This window comes from Cataglyphis hispanica, chromosome 1, assembly GCF_021464435.1.
Source record: "Cataglyphis hispanica isolate Lineage 1 chromosome 1, ULB_Chis1_1.0, whole genome shotgun sequence".
In the NCBI taxonomy this organism is placed as follows: domain Eukaryota; kingdom Metazoa; phylum Arthropoda; class Insecta; order Hymenoptera; family Formicidae; genus Cataglyphis; species Cataglyphis hispanica.
In genome coordinates, this window is record NC_065954.1 from 1,315,136 (window position 1) to 1,334,461 (window position 19,326).

The 19,326-nt window shown below is 32.1% G+C and overlaps 2 protein-coding genes across 6 annotated transcripts; both read right to left on the reverse strand.

Moving 5' to 3' along the window:
* Positions 1 to 91: 91 nt before the first annotated feature.
* On the reverse strand, positions 92 to 6,819 carry LOC126854883 (uncharacterized). Of its 4 annotated transcripts, none has more exons than XM_050602032.1 (10): positions 6,672 to 6,819; positions 3,947 to 4,256; positions 3,520 to 3,697; positions 2,721 to 3,456; positions 2,387 to 2,646; positions 1,728 to 1,909; positions 1,343 to 1,550; positions 1,096 to 1,255; positions 610 to 841; positions 92 to 394 (listed from the first exon to the last, which is right to left on the reverse strand). In XM_050602032.1, the coding sequence occupies exons 1-10, from the start codon at positions 6,799 to 6,801 to the stop codon at positions 112 to 114; spliced, it is 2,679 nt and encodes an 892-aa protein (XP_050457989.1). In that variant the 5' UTR covers positions 6,802 to 6,819; the 3' UTR covers positions 92 to 111. The 4 variants fall into 4 exon arrangements, with proteins under 4 accessions (XP_050457989.1, XP_050457978.1, XP_050457997.1 ...); XM_050602021.1 differs by having other exon boundaries at positions 6,666 to 6,819; XM_050602040.1 differs by lacking the exon at positions 6,672 to 6,819 and adding an exon at positions 5,902 to 6,165.
* A 921-nt stretch (positions 6,820 to 7,740) lies between these two features.
* Positions 7,741 to 18,315, reverse strand: LOC126854764 (fatty acid synthase-like). Of its 2 annotated transcripts, none has more exons than XM_050601800.1 (19): positions 17,936 to 18,315; positions 17,484 to 17,734; positions 17,077 to 17,275; positions 16,532 to 16,950; positions 15,981 to 16,274; positions 15,680 to 15,887; positions 15,439 to 15,599; positions 15,136 to 15,351; positions 14,452 to 14,927; positions 13,978 to 14,282; positions 13,015 to 13,413; positions 11,811 to 12,817; positions 11,492 to 11,733; positions 10,521 to 11,214; positions 9,555 to 10,386; positions 9,001 to 9,467; positions 8,597 to 8,851; positions 8,233 to 8,484; positions 7,741 to 8,162 (listed from the first exon to the last, which is right to left on the reverse strand). In XM_050601800.1, the coding sequence occupies exons 1-19, from the start codon at positions 18,099 to 18,101 to the stop codon at positions 7,986 to 7,988; spliced, it is 7,020 nt and encodes a 2,339-aa protein (XP_050457757.1). In that variant the 5' UTR covers positions 18,102 to 18,315; the 3' UTR covers positions 7,741 to 7,985. The 2 variants fall into 2 exon arrangements, with proteins under 2 accessions (XP_050457757.1, XP_050457748.1); XM_050601791.1 differs by having other exon boundaries at positions 17,077 to 17,308.
* Positions 18,316 to 19,326: the final 1,011 nt, after the last annotated feature.

The following is a 19,326-nucleotide window of genomic DNA, read 5'->3' on the forward strand; positions in this document are numbered from 1 at the left end:
TTCTGGCAAAAGTTTATCAAATATTTACACCGTTTTTAATTCTTAAAGTTAATATATTATTTGCAAGAGTATTTAACCGAGAATATTGCAATCTATTTATGTTCGTGCGCTTTATTGAGGCGAAAACTTTTCGAGTTCCTTCTTGATCGACGCGATCAAGGGTACCGCAGGATCTTCTGGTGGAAGTCTGCTGTCCGTCAATATACGCCTAGTATCTACTTCCGGTAAGTTTGGTCTGTGAAACGGACCTGCGCTAAGTGGCCTTGAACCCCAGGCATTGCGCGAATGAATTTGTTCAGCTTGACCTGTCTCTGGAATCTTCTCGTCGAGATCTCTGCGTGGTAACGATGTACGTGGTCTTGCTTTTATCTCCATTGTTGGTGTTGCTACTGGACTGCATGATTATACGATTACTTTTATTATACTTATTAATAAAATATAATTATATATAAAATATCGCAAAACAATCTTTTTTATTAAGTTTTTTATCAAATATATGTCTTTTATCGATTCCGGAAAAGAAAAAAATATGTACGTTTGTATTTAGTAATAATCTGACAAACTTTAATTACCTGTTAAAAGAAGAAGGAGAAGAAGAAGGATATGTACCTGACGTGGGCGGATTTGCCTCTCGTCTCCGACAGTATGGCGAGTGTATCCGCCGTTTGTGCAAAGGAAGTCGATGGTTGTGACGTTTGCGGCTCTTTGATCTTGACATCTCTGCTTCCGAAGAGACTGAATGAGTCCTCGAGGAGTTCGTGGAGTCTTCTTCTGGCGCGACCCACGGGTCCCGATGGTAGATGATACATTCCATCGACATCCGTTTCGGATGTACCATTACCTTTAGGCAAGTTGAGTCTTTTGAAAGATTGTGAAGAAATAGATATTCTTTATATTTTATAATAATCGATTACGAATGAACAAATCACAGTACAATTTCAATTCTTTTAAATTACAATAATCTATATGAGATTATTATTTATTCGTTCGTAATCGAAGTTATAGAAATGCATATTAACGTCGTTAATAAAGCATTCTTAAATGTCAAAAATATAAATTGAGTATGCAGTATGCTGGAAAAAGTGATATGTTTACCTTCTGTCGAGAACAACTGTTTACTAAGATTCCAAACGATCGGTCCTACCGCTCCAGGATCCTTCGAGTCACTCGATGTTCTCGCGAGAAATATGTCGTCGATATTACCGTCTCTATCACGACGCACTAATTCCGGAGAATCGATATCTAAGTGTCTGACCTAAAGTGCATATTATCATCAATATGAAAAATTTATACCGATTTAGAGCGATGTATTTTTACTTAACATTTTTTTTTTGCTAATTACCATGACAGGTTCCAACACTCTTGACAGCGGTTCCACGGTACGCATGCTAGGGAATTGTTTGCACGATGGCATCGACAAATAAGATCGCGGCGAAGCGGTAGGTTCTTCCCGTTTTACATAACCATTTTCCAAAGATTCTAATGTCGCTATTTGATCGGTCAGCGAATCCGGTGTCCTGGGCTGGTCCATTGCATTCGTTCTTGTTATTCTTGCATGCAATGTTTTATGAAATTTATAATTATTATATTTATTTAATAATAAGAAAATTATTGCGCGCATGAATATTTCATATTTTTATTATATATTAAAATTAATGGAACATTATTAAAATTACATATTATTTATTTTTCTGTAAATATTAGTTGTCAGAAACTTTGTTGATTACCTTGTTTTCTTAGCTGAATGTTCTTGAATACCCCAAGAAGTCGAACCGCGAATCTTTTTCGGTTCCTCATCGTCGTCGCTGGAAACTTCGTGAATGCCCAATTCTAGACTATCAGGCGTATCGGGGGTGATCGGAGTTCTGGATAAAGTTCGCGGAGTTTGTCGCTGACTGGTACCGTCCGTCTGCGAACAAGGGAGAGCTGTATAAAGGCGAAGATATGCGATTCAAAACAATTTGCTCGGCAGGGGAAGAGACTAATAATTCTGTCAGAATCAATAACGTCCTTGACATTGAGAAACCGAATTTTCTTTTTGTTTGCAATTTCCGACATTGTTTGTTGATCGTTTGCGTGCCGTATTGATTTTAATAATTTTATGCTTATTTTCTTATGGTACTCCATAATTTTTAACACCCGAGATAAGAACTTTAAAAATTATAAAGTATTCTCTTTTTTGTATTTATGAGATACTTCTGCTGCATGATGTAATTTAGCAAATATATGTACATTTGTCGTTTTCATTAAATATTTTTCAATACAAATTTAAACTATTAATGTTTAAAATATATATATAAAAATTGATACTTAATATAAAAAATAATATTCTTTTTATTTTGATCTGTATGTATAAAAAAAAAAAAAAAGAAATCATATTGAGCACCTTAATTTCGGTTTCCGATGTTGAAAATGCAGCGTTATCGAGACCAGGTGTCGTGGCTGCATATTCGCGTTCTTTCTTAAGGATACTTCTATTCGGCGGCGCAACGGCAGCACTATGTGCTCTCTTTTTTTTGGCGGCCAAGATCAAACCAATGAGAACAAAGATTAGAAGAATAACGCCAGCGCTAACTGCACCGATCAGCAGCAGCCAGGCATCTCGTTTTCTCGATAGAGCTAGAGGTCGACTCTCTTTCAAATAAGCTACAAATATAAAATAATTTCTATATACTCATGTTTCTTTTTTCACTGTCTAGTAAAAACCATTATTTACTTACGCTCGCTTTGAATAATCACCGGTGCGCCAAGTTCCAGGGCGACCTCCTGGGGTGAGAGAAGCGCCATGTCCCTCGCGGCCGTTTCAGCGGGAACAGGCTTATCGTCGAGATGAACCGAATAGATCAATCTCATCGCACCTCCTTCAATAACGCTCATATTTTGCATTCTGACCTTTACGATCCCCGGAATCGAGCCATCTACTAAACGAAGTCTCGAACGTATATCTTCTCTCTCGTTGTCCTTCGATCGGTTGGAAATAACATCGATTTTGAACTTTGAATCAGACTTCAAATCTATAGACATCGGCATCGATTCCCGCGGGATTTGCTCATTGAAATCATCAGTTTTATCGATATATGTTAGAGCGATAGTTGTAGGTTCATCATCCGAAGGTAAGGATTTCGTATCTCCTTTTAATGTCTTGATGATCTTTTTCAGAGCGAAATCTTCCTTCGTAGGTTTTTCGAGATCCTCTGTTGCATCAACATCGAATGTCGGGAATAACTTTGTCTTCGGCCTGGGAATTTCGATCATTCTCATGGACTTGATTTGCGAAACGTTTGGAAAATACAATTTGTTGTCGTCGATTAAGTTCGAAACGCTCGTTTTAGTTTCTTCGTGAATCGATAAATTATCGACGGTTAATTTGGATGATTGAACTTTAGTTGCGCTGACGGAAACATCTTCTTGACGGACTTTTGCTCGAGACGAAGTTTGAAAATGTTCCGGTATAATCTGTGCATATCGAGAAGAATAAGAATCATGAACAAAATTAACATTTACACTCTCACATTTTACCTTTCGGCCAACTAATCCACGTAATAAAGCGTCTCTTTGCGATCGTGGATCCGTCGATAGTAGACCAAGATGACGTTGTTGTTGTCTGGAAAACGCGGTTCGATACAAGCGAGCTAACCGAAGCTCGACTTTGGGCGGCACGGCTTCACCTGGTCGAAGAACCGTCAACAGCCAATATCTATTAATGCAAATTTATATTTTTTATTATAAACTTTATTGCAAATACGATATTTATCTTATTAATAATTTATCTTATCAATATTCATACTAAATGAATTTTACAAACATATTATTAAATTAAATTTTGGTATTTATTAAAATATTTTCTGTCTCTTTTCTGTTTCTTACGTTGTAATACTTTAATTTAAAAAAAAAAAAAAACATTTAATGTATGTTATTTTATATAACATTAATTAATTGCAATTACCTTTGACCTGGATCATCTCCGATAAGAACTCCGATGCTTTGATCATCGTCCAACCTAGGTGTCGGTTCTATGCATGTGATACATTCCGGATTGTAAGTATCTGGACGATGAGGTGATATAGGATCTGATGGACTTTTTTCGTCACTTGGAGTGTAAACTGTGACAGTATGAACAATCGTTTTTGTCTCGTAAAATGTTAAGCCCTGATTAGGATCCACCCATGGCGGCGCATCTTCCAGACCGGTCCAGAAAAAGTCTTGCAGATGCACCCGCCGTCCTGGTAGATGTTCGATCAGAATAATCTCGTCTTCTGTACATGAGCATTGATTTCATTTATATATGTTTGTTTGACTTTATTGTGTCTGTATAAAAATCTGATAAAAATATAGCTAGTGCTGGATGCATAAGAAAAAATTTGTTATTTAAATTACAACAGAATATTGTATTTAATTTTATTTCTTATCTCTGTGCTTTGAGATTTTAATTATAAAATGCAATACACATGCTCACAAATTTTAAGATATTATACATCTATGTATATAATATCTAAAATTACTGCCGCAATTTTCTAACATATTATGGATGTAAATCTTTTTAATGTTGTGTAACGATTATGATAAGTATTAATAATTGTCATAAATTTAAAATTCAAGGGTTTCGTGTCTTGTCAATGGAAACTTCGATAAAGATTCTGCAAAGAAAACAGAACAAGAGTGTATATTTCCACGAGTTTACCTAGTCGATAGGGCCAACGACCGAACAACATGCGACTTATTGACGATGTCACTAAAGATATGACTAAAGATGAATCAATCATAATAGATGCGATAATAAAGATGAGATGACACAACATAGGAAGAAATTTCTTATCACGCGATCACGTGACCGAAGCTAATAAAAGTTGTACAATCCATTTAGATGCGTGAGCAAAACTATTTTTGTTGCGACTACAGACGAGAAATATAATAGCTATTGCTGTGTTTATTTTGTCATTTTAAGCATTTTAATAACTAGAGGGTAATGTTCTCTTAGGCTAAAGTTATATTACGTTATTTATTACAAACTGTATGAGAAAAGAAATCTGTCTCATCTTAGCAGGCGGCACAAGCTTAGTATAAAATTGATTCTGAAGGTGGATAATTTTTGCAACCAGTGATCGCTGAAACTGTCGATCAATTATGATATTACGTGGAACACGTCCATTCTTCACGCGTATTTTTTCGCGTTGTTACGACGACCTGGTTTCACGGTTCGTTTGATTTTCCGGTGCGTGGAAATATTGTTGTAAAGTTACGCGCATCCTGACTGCTCAAGTAATTCTGCAACTTAGTGTCTTTGAAAACGAGTAATTTGTTCTCTGCTTCCAAAAATTTGTCACAATTATAAAAAGAGAATATAATAATATTTTTCTTTTCATGTAAACATGTGCACATATACTGTACACAACATATCGTATATAAGCACAAATATTTTTTTTCGCCACAGAACTGTATTCAATCATATCGTGCGTACGCAGAGTTTATAGTCGCACTCAGGTATTTTTAGTATGTGATGGTAGTGTTAAATCGATAGGAAACGGAGTTCCTATGGTGAGTTAAATTGATCGCTATTAATTCCCATATACTCATTCCAGTACATTCTCATTGGTATTTCCATAAATTTGCGAAGAACGAGTAAAATCACGTCGAGACTTTTCTACGATATTTATACTAAATCAACTAAATCACTAAATTCTTAATATAACTCGTGTTTAAAGAAAAAATCTATTTTCTTCCGACAATAGCATCGATATATAAGCAAATTTTATTTAAATATCACAAAACATCAATAAAAAAAAATTATATTAAATCTTATTATGAAAATATAATTGCACTTTATATACTGTAATGAGAATAGTAGCATCGCGTCCGTAGTACTTACTTCTACAAGCGTGTGCCGATAATAATATTGATTACCTGCTAGAACGCACACCTGCATGAGAGTGTTGAATTATTTAAGCTGTCTCACAGACTGGCGCCTAGTTGGTAATCTGCTCTATTTCGACTTCGCGGAATTGGTCAGCATCATTGACAACAAAAAGGTTACCGGAAGAATGCACCTTTGTGCGGAAATGAGATCACCGATCGCGCGGCACATCGCTTGTATGTTTACGCGCACGTGTAGTATCATGATGTGAAAGAAAGATTCGCGTCGAATCGATCGAGCACGTGGAACGACGCATACACGATCTGCTCGCTGCCTGATTCACACACGCTTTATATATATATATGTGCAAATTTACCCCGTAAAACATCAGCAATATAAATTAAAGATATATGAGTATCTTGTAAAATAAATATATGTATATCTCAATTATTTCAGCATAATTATAAGAAATAGAATATAATTTGTAAGAAATAAAATAACACATCAAAACAAAAATTAATTGCTTTAATAAAATCAATAAAGTAAAAAGCAGCATTACTAATATTTTAAATAACACCAAGGCGAGTTGTATAAAATGTATAAATGCAAAAGGTTTTAATTAAATTAAAAAGGTAAATTTTAAAATAATCTTTTGAAAGCCATTCTAAACACACTACTGAGCACATTGCAGCTTTATGCAATAAAATAATGCTTATAATGTGCATTTCTTTATGTAATAAAATATTTATTACATATAGATTTTTGTCTATTTATAGTGATCTATTTTATGAATGTATCGCACTAGGTCACTGACCGGCACCTGGTGGCATGGACGCGAGCACTCTGGAGATATTGGAATTTTGCAGTAGAAAAATCGCAATCTGGACGACGGTCCCAAAAGACGATAACGAAAAAGATAACTCTGCACTCAATATACTGCATAGTAACATCGCGTCAAACGCGCTCGGTTATACTGATTCGACTACAGGGTGTTCTACATGGATGAGTGATAAAGTATCAGAGTGGGGTAGAGTTTGCGCAGAGTGGTGTATGTTGCGAGGATGGAAGGAAATAGCGTAAAGTAACAATGCGTAAATAATGAATGGGAATACGAAAAAAAAAGGTAGTCATTGACATTTATTTCGGTTATTTCGGTTATTTTCGATTCTTTCATTTACCAAACGCTTTTTAGCGCAGCTGATACATTCCTTGTGAAATGCGACAAAGGATTGCTTATATTATAATACTTTTTACCTTTTAATGCTATATACATTTTGCACTGATTATGATTACGGAGGGTATCATATTCAATAAATGATCTATAATAATACTAAGCAATCTATAATAATACTAAACAATAATTTTCAATTGATCAATTAATTTGACAAGTTTAATATAAAGTACTTGTATTAATTCTTCAAGAATAAAAAATCGCCTTCTTAAAGATATATTTTTGCTACATGCATGATTTCACAGAAATGACAATAAAACTTAAAAAATTTAAATGTAATAAGTATTGTAATTATAAAACAGTTTAAGTTGACTTAAGATATATATAAAAATATACAGTATTAAATTTAAATCAAAGCACAGAGCATTGCATGGAAAAAGAAAATTTTAATTATTTATTCATATTTATTTCTCTTAAACCAAATATATATTCTATATTTCAATTTGTAAGGTTTATTATTATATTTATATACAATTAAATATTACCTTAGATAATTAATATTTTATATATATATATATATATATATATATATATATATATATATATATTTAACTAACATGATTAAATTAAATATATAGTTAAATATTTATTTTTAAATATATATATTTATATATATTAAATAAATATATATATTTTAAATCAATTTAAATGTCTTCTAAATACGCTTATTAAATTACCTAAATATAATAAAAACATTACAAATGTATAAATAGAAAATATATTTGATAAAAAAGAAATTATATATAAATTAAAATTTATGCTCTTTCTTTCTCTAAACATAGAATTTTATTAACATAATGTTGCTATGTAAATATTTTGTTAATTGTGTGTGTGTATGGGCAAATGCGTGTGTATATGTATCTCACATACATGTTTCACACAATATAATATCTAATTGTGCTTCTACGATCTAGTATAAATATCTTTAACAGATGTTGTATTATCATCTGTTAAATTTAGTTTTAATTTTTTGACGCTTTCAATATGTTCTCCATTGATCGCAGCGACAATTTTATCGCTGTCCATCATTGTAACATGATTACCTTCGATATAACATACTTCCACATTTCCTTTAGTAATCTGAAAATTATTTAACTGTGAAATATCTCTGCTATACAAGAAATGTTTTTATAATAATCATACAAATTACCTTATGTAAGCCGTAATCTTCCTGAAAAAATGACAGTGATTTTATCGTAGGCTTTAAAAGAATTATCGGCGATTCAATTTTCGGTAATTGTGTTACATCATATTTATGAACAGCGATTACCCGCTCATAAATTGTTGTACATAAAGATTTATTGTTATCAGTCGACAATTGTGTATACGATGAAGGAATATGAGTTATAAATGTATCTAATTTTTCGTCCCAATTGGTGCATTTGTTTAATTCCAATAGAAGCTGTAAAGATTAGATTATTTTTTACTTTTACAAATAATCTCTCTCTCTCTCTCTCTCTCTCTCTCTCTCTCCCTTCTCATTTAATCAAAGATAAAATACGTGAATAATATACCTTTCCACTAAGTGCTGGCTGTATAGTATCCATTATACTAAGAAGAACATTATTCTCGAGTTCGACAAACGTGGTAAAAGGTAAGAATTGATTTAGCAGTGCTTTTACCTGCTCGGGTGAGCCATCAATGAGCACTAATCGACCTTGAAGATTCATCGCTTCTAATTTTCGAGTTAATTCAATTGCGATCAATGATCCCATTGAATAACCCACTATTACAAAATCTTGATTCAATTTCTTTTTAATCAAAATGTGCTGTAAACAATATAAAATATACTGTAAAAAATATTAAAAAGTGCAAAATATAGAAACATACATCAAAGTAATAATATATTAATAATTATATTTCTGCATATTTTCTATAAGATACTCTAATTATTATTAAATAGATGAAGAATTTATACCTGTAACAAGCAATCAGCAATCTTGTTTATTGAAGTATAACCTTTGCCAATGCTATATACTCCATGTTGTAAACACGTTGCTGGAGCTTCGATTTGCTGTACCAGCGAATTGAATATATGTCCGCAACCTTCCATTCCTGGCAATAGAAATATTTCGCTTCTTGTCCTGTTTTGTTTCGTCGGAAGGTCTAAACAGATGTCGCGAATCAAATGATCGTTACTTATTGAATAAACGAGCAGCTTAATACCAGCTACATCGTTCTCATCTCGATCGCTTTTGTCCTTCAATGAATCTTTGTCAAACATATCGATAAGTTTGGCAAAATTAAGGCAACGAATATCTTGCGCTGTAAGGAAAACATTAAACTCTCGTTCCAAAGTCTGTTTAATTTCCACAGCCATCATTGAATCCATACCGAGCTCGGGCAAAGACGTGTGGCGAGCCACGTCTTTCAAATTCTTCAAACCTACATTAACAGACAGTATTTTTGACACCATTTATTATATTAATTTAATTAATTAATTTGTTAGTTTTTTATGCTATTACAACTTACCCATGATATTGGCCACAGTTTCAACAATATTGTCTGAGCCTAAAATGTCTGAATGTTTCTCAGCTACAACCATACTTCCTACTACGGGATGCTCTTGTAATAAAAACTCTTCGAGTTTTTCAATGCAGGAGCTTATCTTTTGTTGCAAAGTACCGCCAATAACCATTTCCGTGTCGTCGTCTTGCATGTCAGCCACGAGACCGACATCGCCTATTGCGCCCCACTGAATCGCGAGTCCATGTAAACCTTCTTGCACTCTTCTCTCACAAATTCTTTCCATAACAGAATTTGCCATGCCGTAATTGCTCTGTCCGGTATTACCTCTGCCGCAGGAAACAGAGGAAAACACAACAAAGTGTCGAAGCTCGAGACAAATCTTTCTAGACAATCGATCCAAATTTTTTGTTGCCCAAGCTTTTGCTTTAAATGGCACTTGAAATGTCTCTACGGTATGATTCTGGCAGATCTTATCGTTCAATACTACAGCAAGATTGAATATAGCGTCTATTGGTGCCATCTTTTCTGCTGTTTTTAATATAATTTTGCAATCATTGATGTCCGATGCATCGAGGTCTGATAAGGTCAATATTTTCACTCCGTAAGATTTCCATAAATCGATTTTCATCTGTTGATATCCATTCTTTACTCCCGTGCGCGAGACAAGCACGAGATTTTTCGCACCTTTAATGATCAACCAATCAGCTAATTCTAAACCGAAGCCACCCAAGCCACCAAAAATGACGTACGTCTTGTTTGCCAAGCAATAATAACGTGGAAGTGCAGGAATAGGTGCGTTTATAAATTCGTCTTCTTTATGTATTTTTATAATTATCTAAAAATTGTAATAATATATAAACTCGATTATACACCACGATGTGTTGTCTATCTTGATAGATAATGTATTGTATTTAACGCATATATGAAAAGAACAACATTACACTTCATCATAAATATTAATCGACTTACTTTTCCTATATGCTTTCCAGCTGCCATGTATCTGAATGCAGACTCGATTTCGTCTCTCTGAAAAACTGTCCTGCTGATTGGCTGAATAGCTCCGCTAATAAGGCCATTGAGTAGGACCTTATGCAATACCATTCTCCGTTCCTCCGTAGCCGAAAATAAGCTGTCCAACATAACACTATAAAATGTAATGCCTTTCGAAAAAAGTGACAAGTCCAACATATTATTAGCCATAAAATCAAATTTGCCAATTTCGAGAAAGCGCCCTCCTTTTGCAAGACAACGAATAGAAGCCTGAAGTTTATCTTCAACTAACGAGTTCAGTACGATATCTACACCGCGACCTTTTGTCTGTTGAAATATCATTTGCTCGAAACTAGTGTCGCGCGAATTTCCGATATGATCCTCTGGAATAGATGGAAAAGTATCTCTTATAAACTTTCGCTTTTCCGGAGTACCGACGGTGGTGAATACTTCGCAGCCTTCATGAAGCGCGAGATAAATTGCCGCTTGACCTACGGCGCCAGTACCCGAATGTATTAATATCTTGTCGCCTTTCTTTATCGTTGTCTTTATGTATAATGCGTAACAACATGTGCCATAAGCGCACGGTACTGTCGCAGCGTCCTCCAGTGTCCATTCGTCAGGAATATACCAGCATAGAGTTCTATCGGCTACGTGCATATTTGATAGACATCTGAAAAAAGAAAAGTTTATTATATACCTTGCAAGATATAATGTAAAAGTAAAATAAAATATATAATTTTATTTTATATTTTTTTTTTTAAATAATAAAGGTTTTTAAAGTCTTTCTACTTTTGAAATTAAAATGTAAGGATGCACTGAGAAATATAAGACATAAAATTTTTTATTCAAAATATAAATTATTTAAATAATCTAAATTCTAAATTGTATATTTTTTCATGCAGTTTTAGTTAGAAATACTTGTGAACAACAAGTATAAAATAACACACCTATTTTCCCAAATTCCCATTACTCTATGTCCAGCACTATCAATACCGACATATTCTAAGCCTATTAGACATTCTTCTAATCGTCCGCGTGACATATATTCATCCATGTTGATTTTGCCCGTCGCTATCATTACATCTTTGAAATTGATGGACGCATAAACTATGCGAACAAGATCTTTGTGCTGATAACTTGGAGCGATCGGACCTTCGATCCAACGAAATGAATTCAAATCACCGCGAATCTAACAATAAGACGCTTTATTGTAGAAAAATTATAAGACAAAAGAAAATTTGTTTTATCCAAAAGTCTGATACATACCATTTGATTGACTAAAGCATGATATGTGAGTTTTAGCTCTAAAGGTGCTAGTGGAAGATGTCTATATGATCCCCATACTTTTCCCGGGCGCAAAACATTTATAAAAAGATCCATCTGGAGTTGATCCGCGTACAACGGCTCGTCTAGAGAAAATTTCGGTGCTGTCTCGTCTTGGATCAATACACCTCTTATTAATTTTCCACCTGGTTCTTTTCTCAAACAATTTATGAGACCTAATAAACCGCATTCCGAATCTTCTTGACCTACTAAAATTATTCTTACAATATTGTTCTCGACATTTAAGATCGATGTTAGTTGCTCTAACCAAGTGAAGTTGTAATTGCTCACAAAAATAATTTCTGTTTTTCTCCACAATCTTTCTTTTTTTTTTAAAAGTACAATATGTTCCTTTTTTGTGCGTTTCTCAAGAACTACTGCTAAATTGTGCCTCTCTGCATTTGTAAAATCATCTCTTGAGAGCGGTTGTCCCCGTGTCAGTAAGAAACCATCATTTTGTAATACTGACAGAATTTCCTTTAAAGTTTTGCTCTTATCGTGTGTTAATAGATTAACTCCAGCGGCTAATATCGCATTATTATCTTTTGATAGCTTCATGGACCGCGTAATTTTTGGTGGAAGAACAGAATCGAAACGATTGGTTCCGGTTATTAAATTGAGATTAGGCTTAATCAACGGCAGATTATCTAAGATTTCAAGAAACAATGGTGATGCTAATTCTTCTGCCGTTATTTCATCACCGTCTTCAATCAACTCGATAATATTTACTTTAGTTGTTTGATGATATTCCAGAGCGAGATGCATTGATAAGATTATGCTCTCTTGTAAGGAAACCTCGGCTCTGTCGCGATGAGCTACGAATCTATATTCTTCGAGAACAGGATTCGCTGTTGACTTTCGACGGAATATACATGTAGATTTTAAACCACAAATTTCAATACCACCTGATACTATCACATCTAAATCTTTGTAGAAGTGCACAGGCAACTCTAAAATTTAAATTTATCATTTAGATCATATTTTTTATTGTTTAATAAAAAATAACTTTTTTTTTTGTTTTACACATTAACATATTTTTTAAATAATTATAAAGATATCTGCTAAAACATTGAATATATTGAAAAGTTTAAAAGAAATAAATAATCTCTTTCTTTTACAAGTGGACATCTGTGTTCTGTAAACTTACGTTTTTCTTCCGCTGTTATATTTCGTATATACTGTGTATGAAGTTCTGTATCAATCACCAGTTTTTGTATCTCCGTAGGAATGTAAAGATTTCTCGTATCGCAACCGAACACTTTTACTTGCAACATATTATCCATAAACGTTACCCAATTATTTATCCAAGCTATGTATCCTCGATTTTCAGTAACAGATAAACTTTTTAAACCTCGAAATAGATTGGTATATTGATATCCGCGTAATTTTAATTCTTTATAAATGTCTTTTGTTGTCATCAATTTTTCCTTATCTTCACAATCCTTTTGTATAAGATGTATTTTTTCTTTAGAAGGATCTGAGGGAATGCGTGCTGTACCGGTAACAACAGTATTATCTCCTTCTATTATTTCAAAGTTTCCTGTGCCTAGATAATAGACATATATAATTATTTATTTTTATATTACAGATACTTATAAGGTGTTTCTAAATAAATGCGAAAAATTTTAGAAGATGATCTTTGTCGAAAATTAAGGAAGAGTTTTCTAATATAAATATATACTTTATTTCTTCCTGCCGAGTTACATTTCTTCAAATAAAAAAGATGAAAATTAGATTTTCATTTATTATAATTTTGTGTTATTTTTGTTTCATTTTTTTCAACATTTACTATAATCTTATTTTGTTTGCTTTTTTATTGTAAATTTCAATTTTTCGTAACTCGAAATCTGTGCCATTTAGTGTCATGCTATACATGATAATTTTTCTAACTTGTTCAAAATCCGAAAAAAAAAATTAATTTTTACCTCCTTATTTGGAGGAGTATAACTCCTCAAAAACGAATATAAGAATATATGAATCCCTCTCTTTAATTTTTGACAAAAAATCATGTAAAATTTTTCGCATTTATTTAGAAACATCTTGTATATGTTAACGCGCTGTGTCAAAGTTTATTTGCGAAATTTTAATTTCTTTTCTAAACAAAATCTACCTTTCTGAATCAATATGGTTAGATCCAAATCTCCCTGCTTCGGAATATGCGTTGTCCGAAGAAACTTGACATTTTCAAATACAATTGGTATTTCATTAAGCCACTGACCCCTCTGCATACTAATTGTATCCCAAATGAAAACAAGATATCCTGTGGCTGGCAACAAGTTTCTTCCATCGATTATATGACCGCTTATATATTCAAAAGATTCATCTTTCAATGTGATATTAACTGTTCTTTCTCCTGAAGTAATTTTCTTTTGTGTTTTAAAACACATTACATACCAGTCTTTGGAATGATTCCACCTGATTATCATAAGAAATATATTTACATCAGTTAATAAATTGGAAATAAAAATTTCTGCATTATAAAAATTATTTTACGTTTTCTCCGTATTTTCATATAGTAACAAGTAACTATAGTAAAAATAATAAATAACTATAATTATAATAAATAACTATATATTTGATATACTTGATTGATGGTGAGATCATTGGAGTTCCACGACTAACAGGAAATTGCACAGTTGGGTATAAATTCGCTAGTTGCGGTTGCAAACCATTGTTATACATTTTTCCCAATCCTTGTAAAAATACTTTAACATTGTTTTCATGGTTGCATTGTAGTAATGCGATATTACTTATATCGAACAATTCCTTCATAATGCTCTGAAAAGTTCCATCTGGCGCGATTTCGAGAGTCACAGTATTTTTAGGAATTAATTGTACAATTACTTCGACAGATGCAGGATCTAGCAGATTATTTGTAAAATATTCAGCATAAGACAACTCAGTGCCGCGTAATAATTTTTGCCATGTTTGATTGTGCGTCATAATATTATTTGGCATTAATCGATTTAGATAAGAAAGAATCTTAGTTTTTACAGATGCTAATTGACTGTGAAGAGACATGTTGCTGCCTTTAATTTCTTCAGTATAGATATTATTAACCTAAAAAGGAAATAAATATTAATTCAATGTAATTGTTTATTCAATTAATATTATTAAAAACAAAATATTTAATTTCTTAAAAATTTAAGAAAACATTTAATTTTGTTATAAATGCTTTTACTGATTTTCTAGATCCATTTATACAGCAAGATTTATACAGCATATTTAGACTATTCTTACAGATTAGATTAATATTTGGTGAACATACGTTCTTTGCTTTATCATAATTGTGATCAAACTCGGCCATAGAACTGTGAGTTATTTTTGTTTCACTTAATACCAATCCTATATAATAGGAGGAGAGTAGCACTTGTTCCATTGTAAAATTACCAGTCACATATCCACAACAAAGTTCGCCGATCGAATGACCGACAACATGATCTGGCACGATATTTATGGACTTTAAAAGATCAATTAAACCGATCTGAAGGAAAAAGTATAGTATTTTTTTTTTTTTTTTTGTAAATTTTGAATAATTTGCACAATTTACGATACAAATATAATTCATCACCTGCATTACAGTAATGCCAACTAACGAGTTCAATATGCTGTTAAAGATTGCTTCGTGTTTACTTGTTATTATATCAATGATGTTCATTCCATGTGTCCTCAAAATAGTATCGCATTTTTTTACAGATTTATAAAATGTCGGGAATTGTAATAATGATTCGCCTATTAAAGCAAAAATTGAAAAAATTTATCTGTAAGATATTGCTTCTTTGATATACAAATGTGCAAAGTAAAATGCGTACCCATGCCAGGCCATTGCGATCCAATTCCGGAAAATACAAAACAAATCGGTTTCCTTTTACCCGAATAATGTTGTATTTCTTTCATCATTTTTATCGATGCTTTAGATTCGATAATTGCATAGCCTCTGTAAGGATGACCTTGTATATCGTCAGCGTGAAGATCATGCAAAAGCCGAATATATTCGACGTCTATCGGTTGATTCTCGACCTAATATACAATGTTGATTATCGATTTTAATAAAAAATATTTTGTATAAATATGCTTATATCGACAATGTGAAATGCAAATGTTTGATGTTACCTCATTTAAGAATGATTCGACTGCTTGTTCAGTACGACCAGATATAACAACGAGTCTTGGTAAATCGTCATTTGGCGCTCCTCCATTAACTTTTTGCTTCAAATTAGATTGTAGCAAAATATGACAATTGGCTCCACCGAAGCCAAACGAATTAATACCTACGAAACCGGGATTCCAAGGTGTTGGGGTATTTACTACACGTATACTTCCATTCTCAAGAGCCTTAATGTCTTTCCGTACTTGTGTGAAATTTATATTCGGCGGGATTATGCCAGTTTGTATCGCAATTATAACCTTACAAAAAATAGATTTATCAAAGATTTTTTTTTAACTGTTATTTTATTTTAAATTTATTATTATTTGTTAGAATTAATGCGAGATAAATTAATAGAATTAATAAAGTAAATACTAATTAATTGCAGCAGAAGGAAAACAAAAAAGCAATATTTGTGTTAATTAAAAAATTAACAATTCTACACGATTGTTGATCATGTTTGACACTGAGATAAATTAGTAAAATATCTTACAGTGCGTATTTTAACTATTGTTACCTTAGCAATTTGACATAAACCTGCAGCAGCCTCAGTGTGACCTAAGTTTGACTTGACAGAACCAATTAATAGAGAAGTCTTCTTATCCTTGCAGAAAATTTTCTCGAGTGCGTTAATTTCTTCCGGATCACCAACTTTGGTACCAGTACCATGAGCCTCCATAAAAGCTAAGCAAGACGGTGATACACCGCATTCATCGTAAAACTCTTGAAGCAAAGCTGCTTGCATTTCGCTGGACGGAAAAGTTATCCCTTGTTCTTTGTATCCGTCACAATTCGTCTTGGCATATACAACAGTTGCATAAAATCTCTTAGCCCTTCTTGCTTTTTGAAGGTATACTACACAGATTGTTTCACTACGCATATAACCGTTTGCATTTTGATCAAAAGATCTACAAAATCCATCAGGCGATAAAACTCCTTGAATCAAAACCGTTACAAGTTAATATATATTTTAGAATATATTAGAGTATTTATTTTTAAATTGTCCTAGGATTTATATATATTTTATATTTTAAATTCATAAATTTTAATGAGTAACAATACCAATTCGTGTAAATAGCAAGGCTAAATTGGGGTGTAAACAAAGATTTGCACCACCCACAATAGCAGCATCACATTCCCCCGATCGCATACTTTTAAAAGCATGCTCCATAGCAAAGAGACTTGAACTGCAAGCTGTGTCGATTGAATAAGACGGCCCTGTTGTACCCAACCGTTGAGAGATTCGATTTGCCAGCATTGCCTTACAACATCCATGAATTGCAGAATTAGGTACCTAATGCATATACATATGTATATTACTTAGAGAACTTGTATGCTTATTAAACATATATTTTAATATAAAAAAATTATTTTCTTATTATATATATATATATATATATATATATATATTATCTATTAATTTTTTATGATTAATGCAATTTGAATTCGATGCTTAATATTTTAAATACCTGATGTTTTTCGTAAAACCAATTTCCTTCCGATTCAGAAAAGCACACCCCGATAAAAACTCCAGTTTTTGTTCCACGTAAATCTTTTGGATTTACTCCTGCATCAATTATAGCTTCGTAAGTATGTTCTAATAATATCCTTCCCATGGGATCCGTCACGGCAACTTCATCGAACGAAAAATCAAAAAACTCTGCATCGAATTTCTCCATATTATTGATTTTTCCTGTGCGTTGGGGTATTTCTGGATGAACTGTAAGTTTTTAAATTATATGATTTAAACAATTTATATTTTTTTACTTGAAGATTTTATTGATTATACATAATATAATTGCGTCAAATGGCATATTTAGATATATGTTGTTAAAGTATAACTATATATATTTTTATTAAATATGTTATATGATTTTTTCACATTATGTACCCAGCATATATTAAAATTAAGTGTTATTACCATGATTCCATCGTCGGGTATCATTCGATCCAAGATCTTTCCTATTAAACAGATTCTCCTGAAGATGTTTTATGTTGTCAGATTCAGGAAATCTACCGGCAATACCAGAAATAACGACTTCTTCTCCAGATTCAATGTCAAAGAGCGTAGTTTTCTTACAATCCATTTTTGAATAGTTTTAATTAAAAAGTTTAATATAATAAAAATTAATATTTTGAATTTAAAAAGGAAAAACGTGACCAAATTGTAAGAACGCAAAGTTTTTTGATAATTACTAACAATTTAATGTTTTGTTTCGTGTTTTTACATTTGTTGTATGGTTTTCGTTTCAAACTACAGATGTTAATATTTTTGATTTAGATTTTTAAACTCAAATATATGTTTTTACGATTAACGTTATATGACTTGTTTAGATGTTGAACCTATTTATATAAGAGATCTATATGATAATTATTTCGCCACGCTATCTTAAATTACTAGAAAATTATTATTTATAAGCACTAAAAGTAATGCGTAGGTGATAGCATAAGTATACATTTTCATTTTTGGCATAGCAAATGTAATTTACAAGTATTTACATGAAGAAGAAAACATTTTTACTTCCTTTGTGACATTGTCTGCTGGCTTATGTGCTATGAATATTTTCAATATGTAAATTAAAGGAGACCATTCTATAGCATTTATTTAATAAAATTAACATTATTATAATTTTGACAAGAAAGAACAATAGTTATATAATTATTTATTGATAATATGAAAAAAATACAATGCATCATTTACAGGTATTTGTAATCCTTCAATTTGAATGTATGGTCAAAGGTCCGCTTTCCTGTATTATATTAACTCTTTCATCGTCGATCGAATTCAATGGATGCGCATTGATTATAATCTATTGTAGTATTTAAAATAGATCTTTTTCCATCCAAATAAAAAATAGATCTTGCTTAATAATAAATTAAAACTCTTAGAAAAAACATGTAAAATTAGTTATTTAAAAATATCGAATTTTATTTATATTTATTTTTAATAATGTTATTTGTAATATATAAGAATATATAAGAAAAAGTGAAAATCACAAATTGCCAAGATGTATTAACAGAAGTAATATTCAACTGTACGACCTGATCTGTGATTGAGAAAATGTCAGGTCTATGGGTGAATCTTAACGCTTCTTACATACATCAATTTCTCTTATACATCAATCTCTTTTAAGTTAATAATTAATGGCAAATCTATCACACATTTTATATTCTATATGCATGCTGTCAAAGAACTCATATTTCATAAATTATCATTTGTATATTGTAATACTGCTAATGTATATTTTAAAGTATACCGCTGCTAATAATAATTTTATCTAAGATTATATTTTAGAATATAATGTATGTCAA

Coding starts and splice junctions, on each gene's coding strand:
- LOC126854883 (XM_050602021.1), bottom strand. CDS start 6,801: ATGTTACTATGCAGTATATTGAGTGCAGAGTTATCTTTTTCGTTATCG. Junction 3,457..3,519: donor GTGGATTAGTTGGCCGAAAG/GTAAAATGTGAG, acceptor CGATATGCACAG/ATTATACCGGAACATTTTCA. Junction 1,910..2,386: donor CATCGGAAACCGAAATTAAG/GTGCTCAATATG, acceptor CCTTGTTCGCAG/ACGGACGGTACCAGTCAGCG.
- LOC126854764 (XM_050601791.1), bottom strand. CDS start 18,101: ATGGATTGTAAGAAAACTACGCTCTTTGACATTGAATCTGGAGAAGAA. Junction 17,309..17,483: donor GGTTTTACGAAAAACATCAG/GTATTTAAAATA, acceptor TATATGCATTAG/GTACCTAATTCTGCAATTCA. Junction 15,352..15,438: donor TTGGCATTACTGTAATGCAG/GTGATGAATTAT, acceptor TTTTTCCTTCAG/ATCGGTTTAATTGATCTTTT.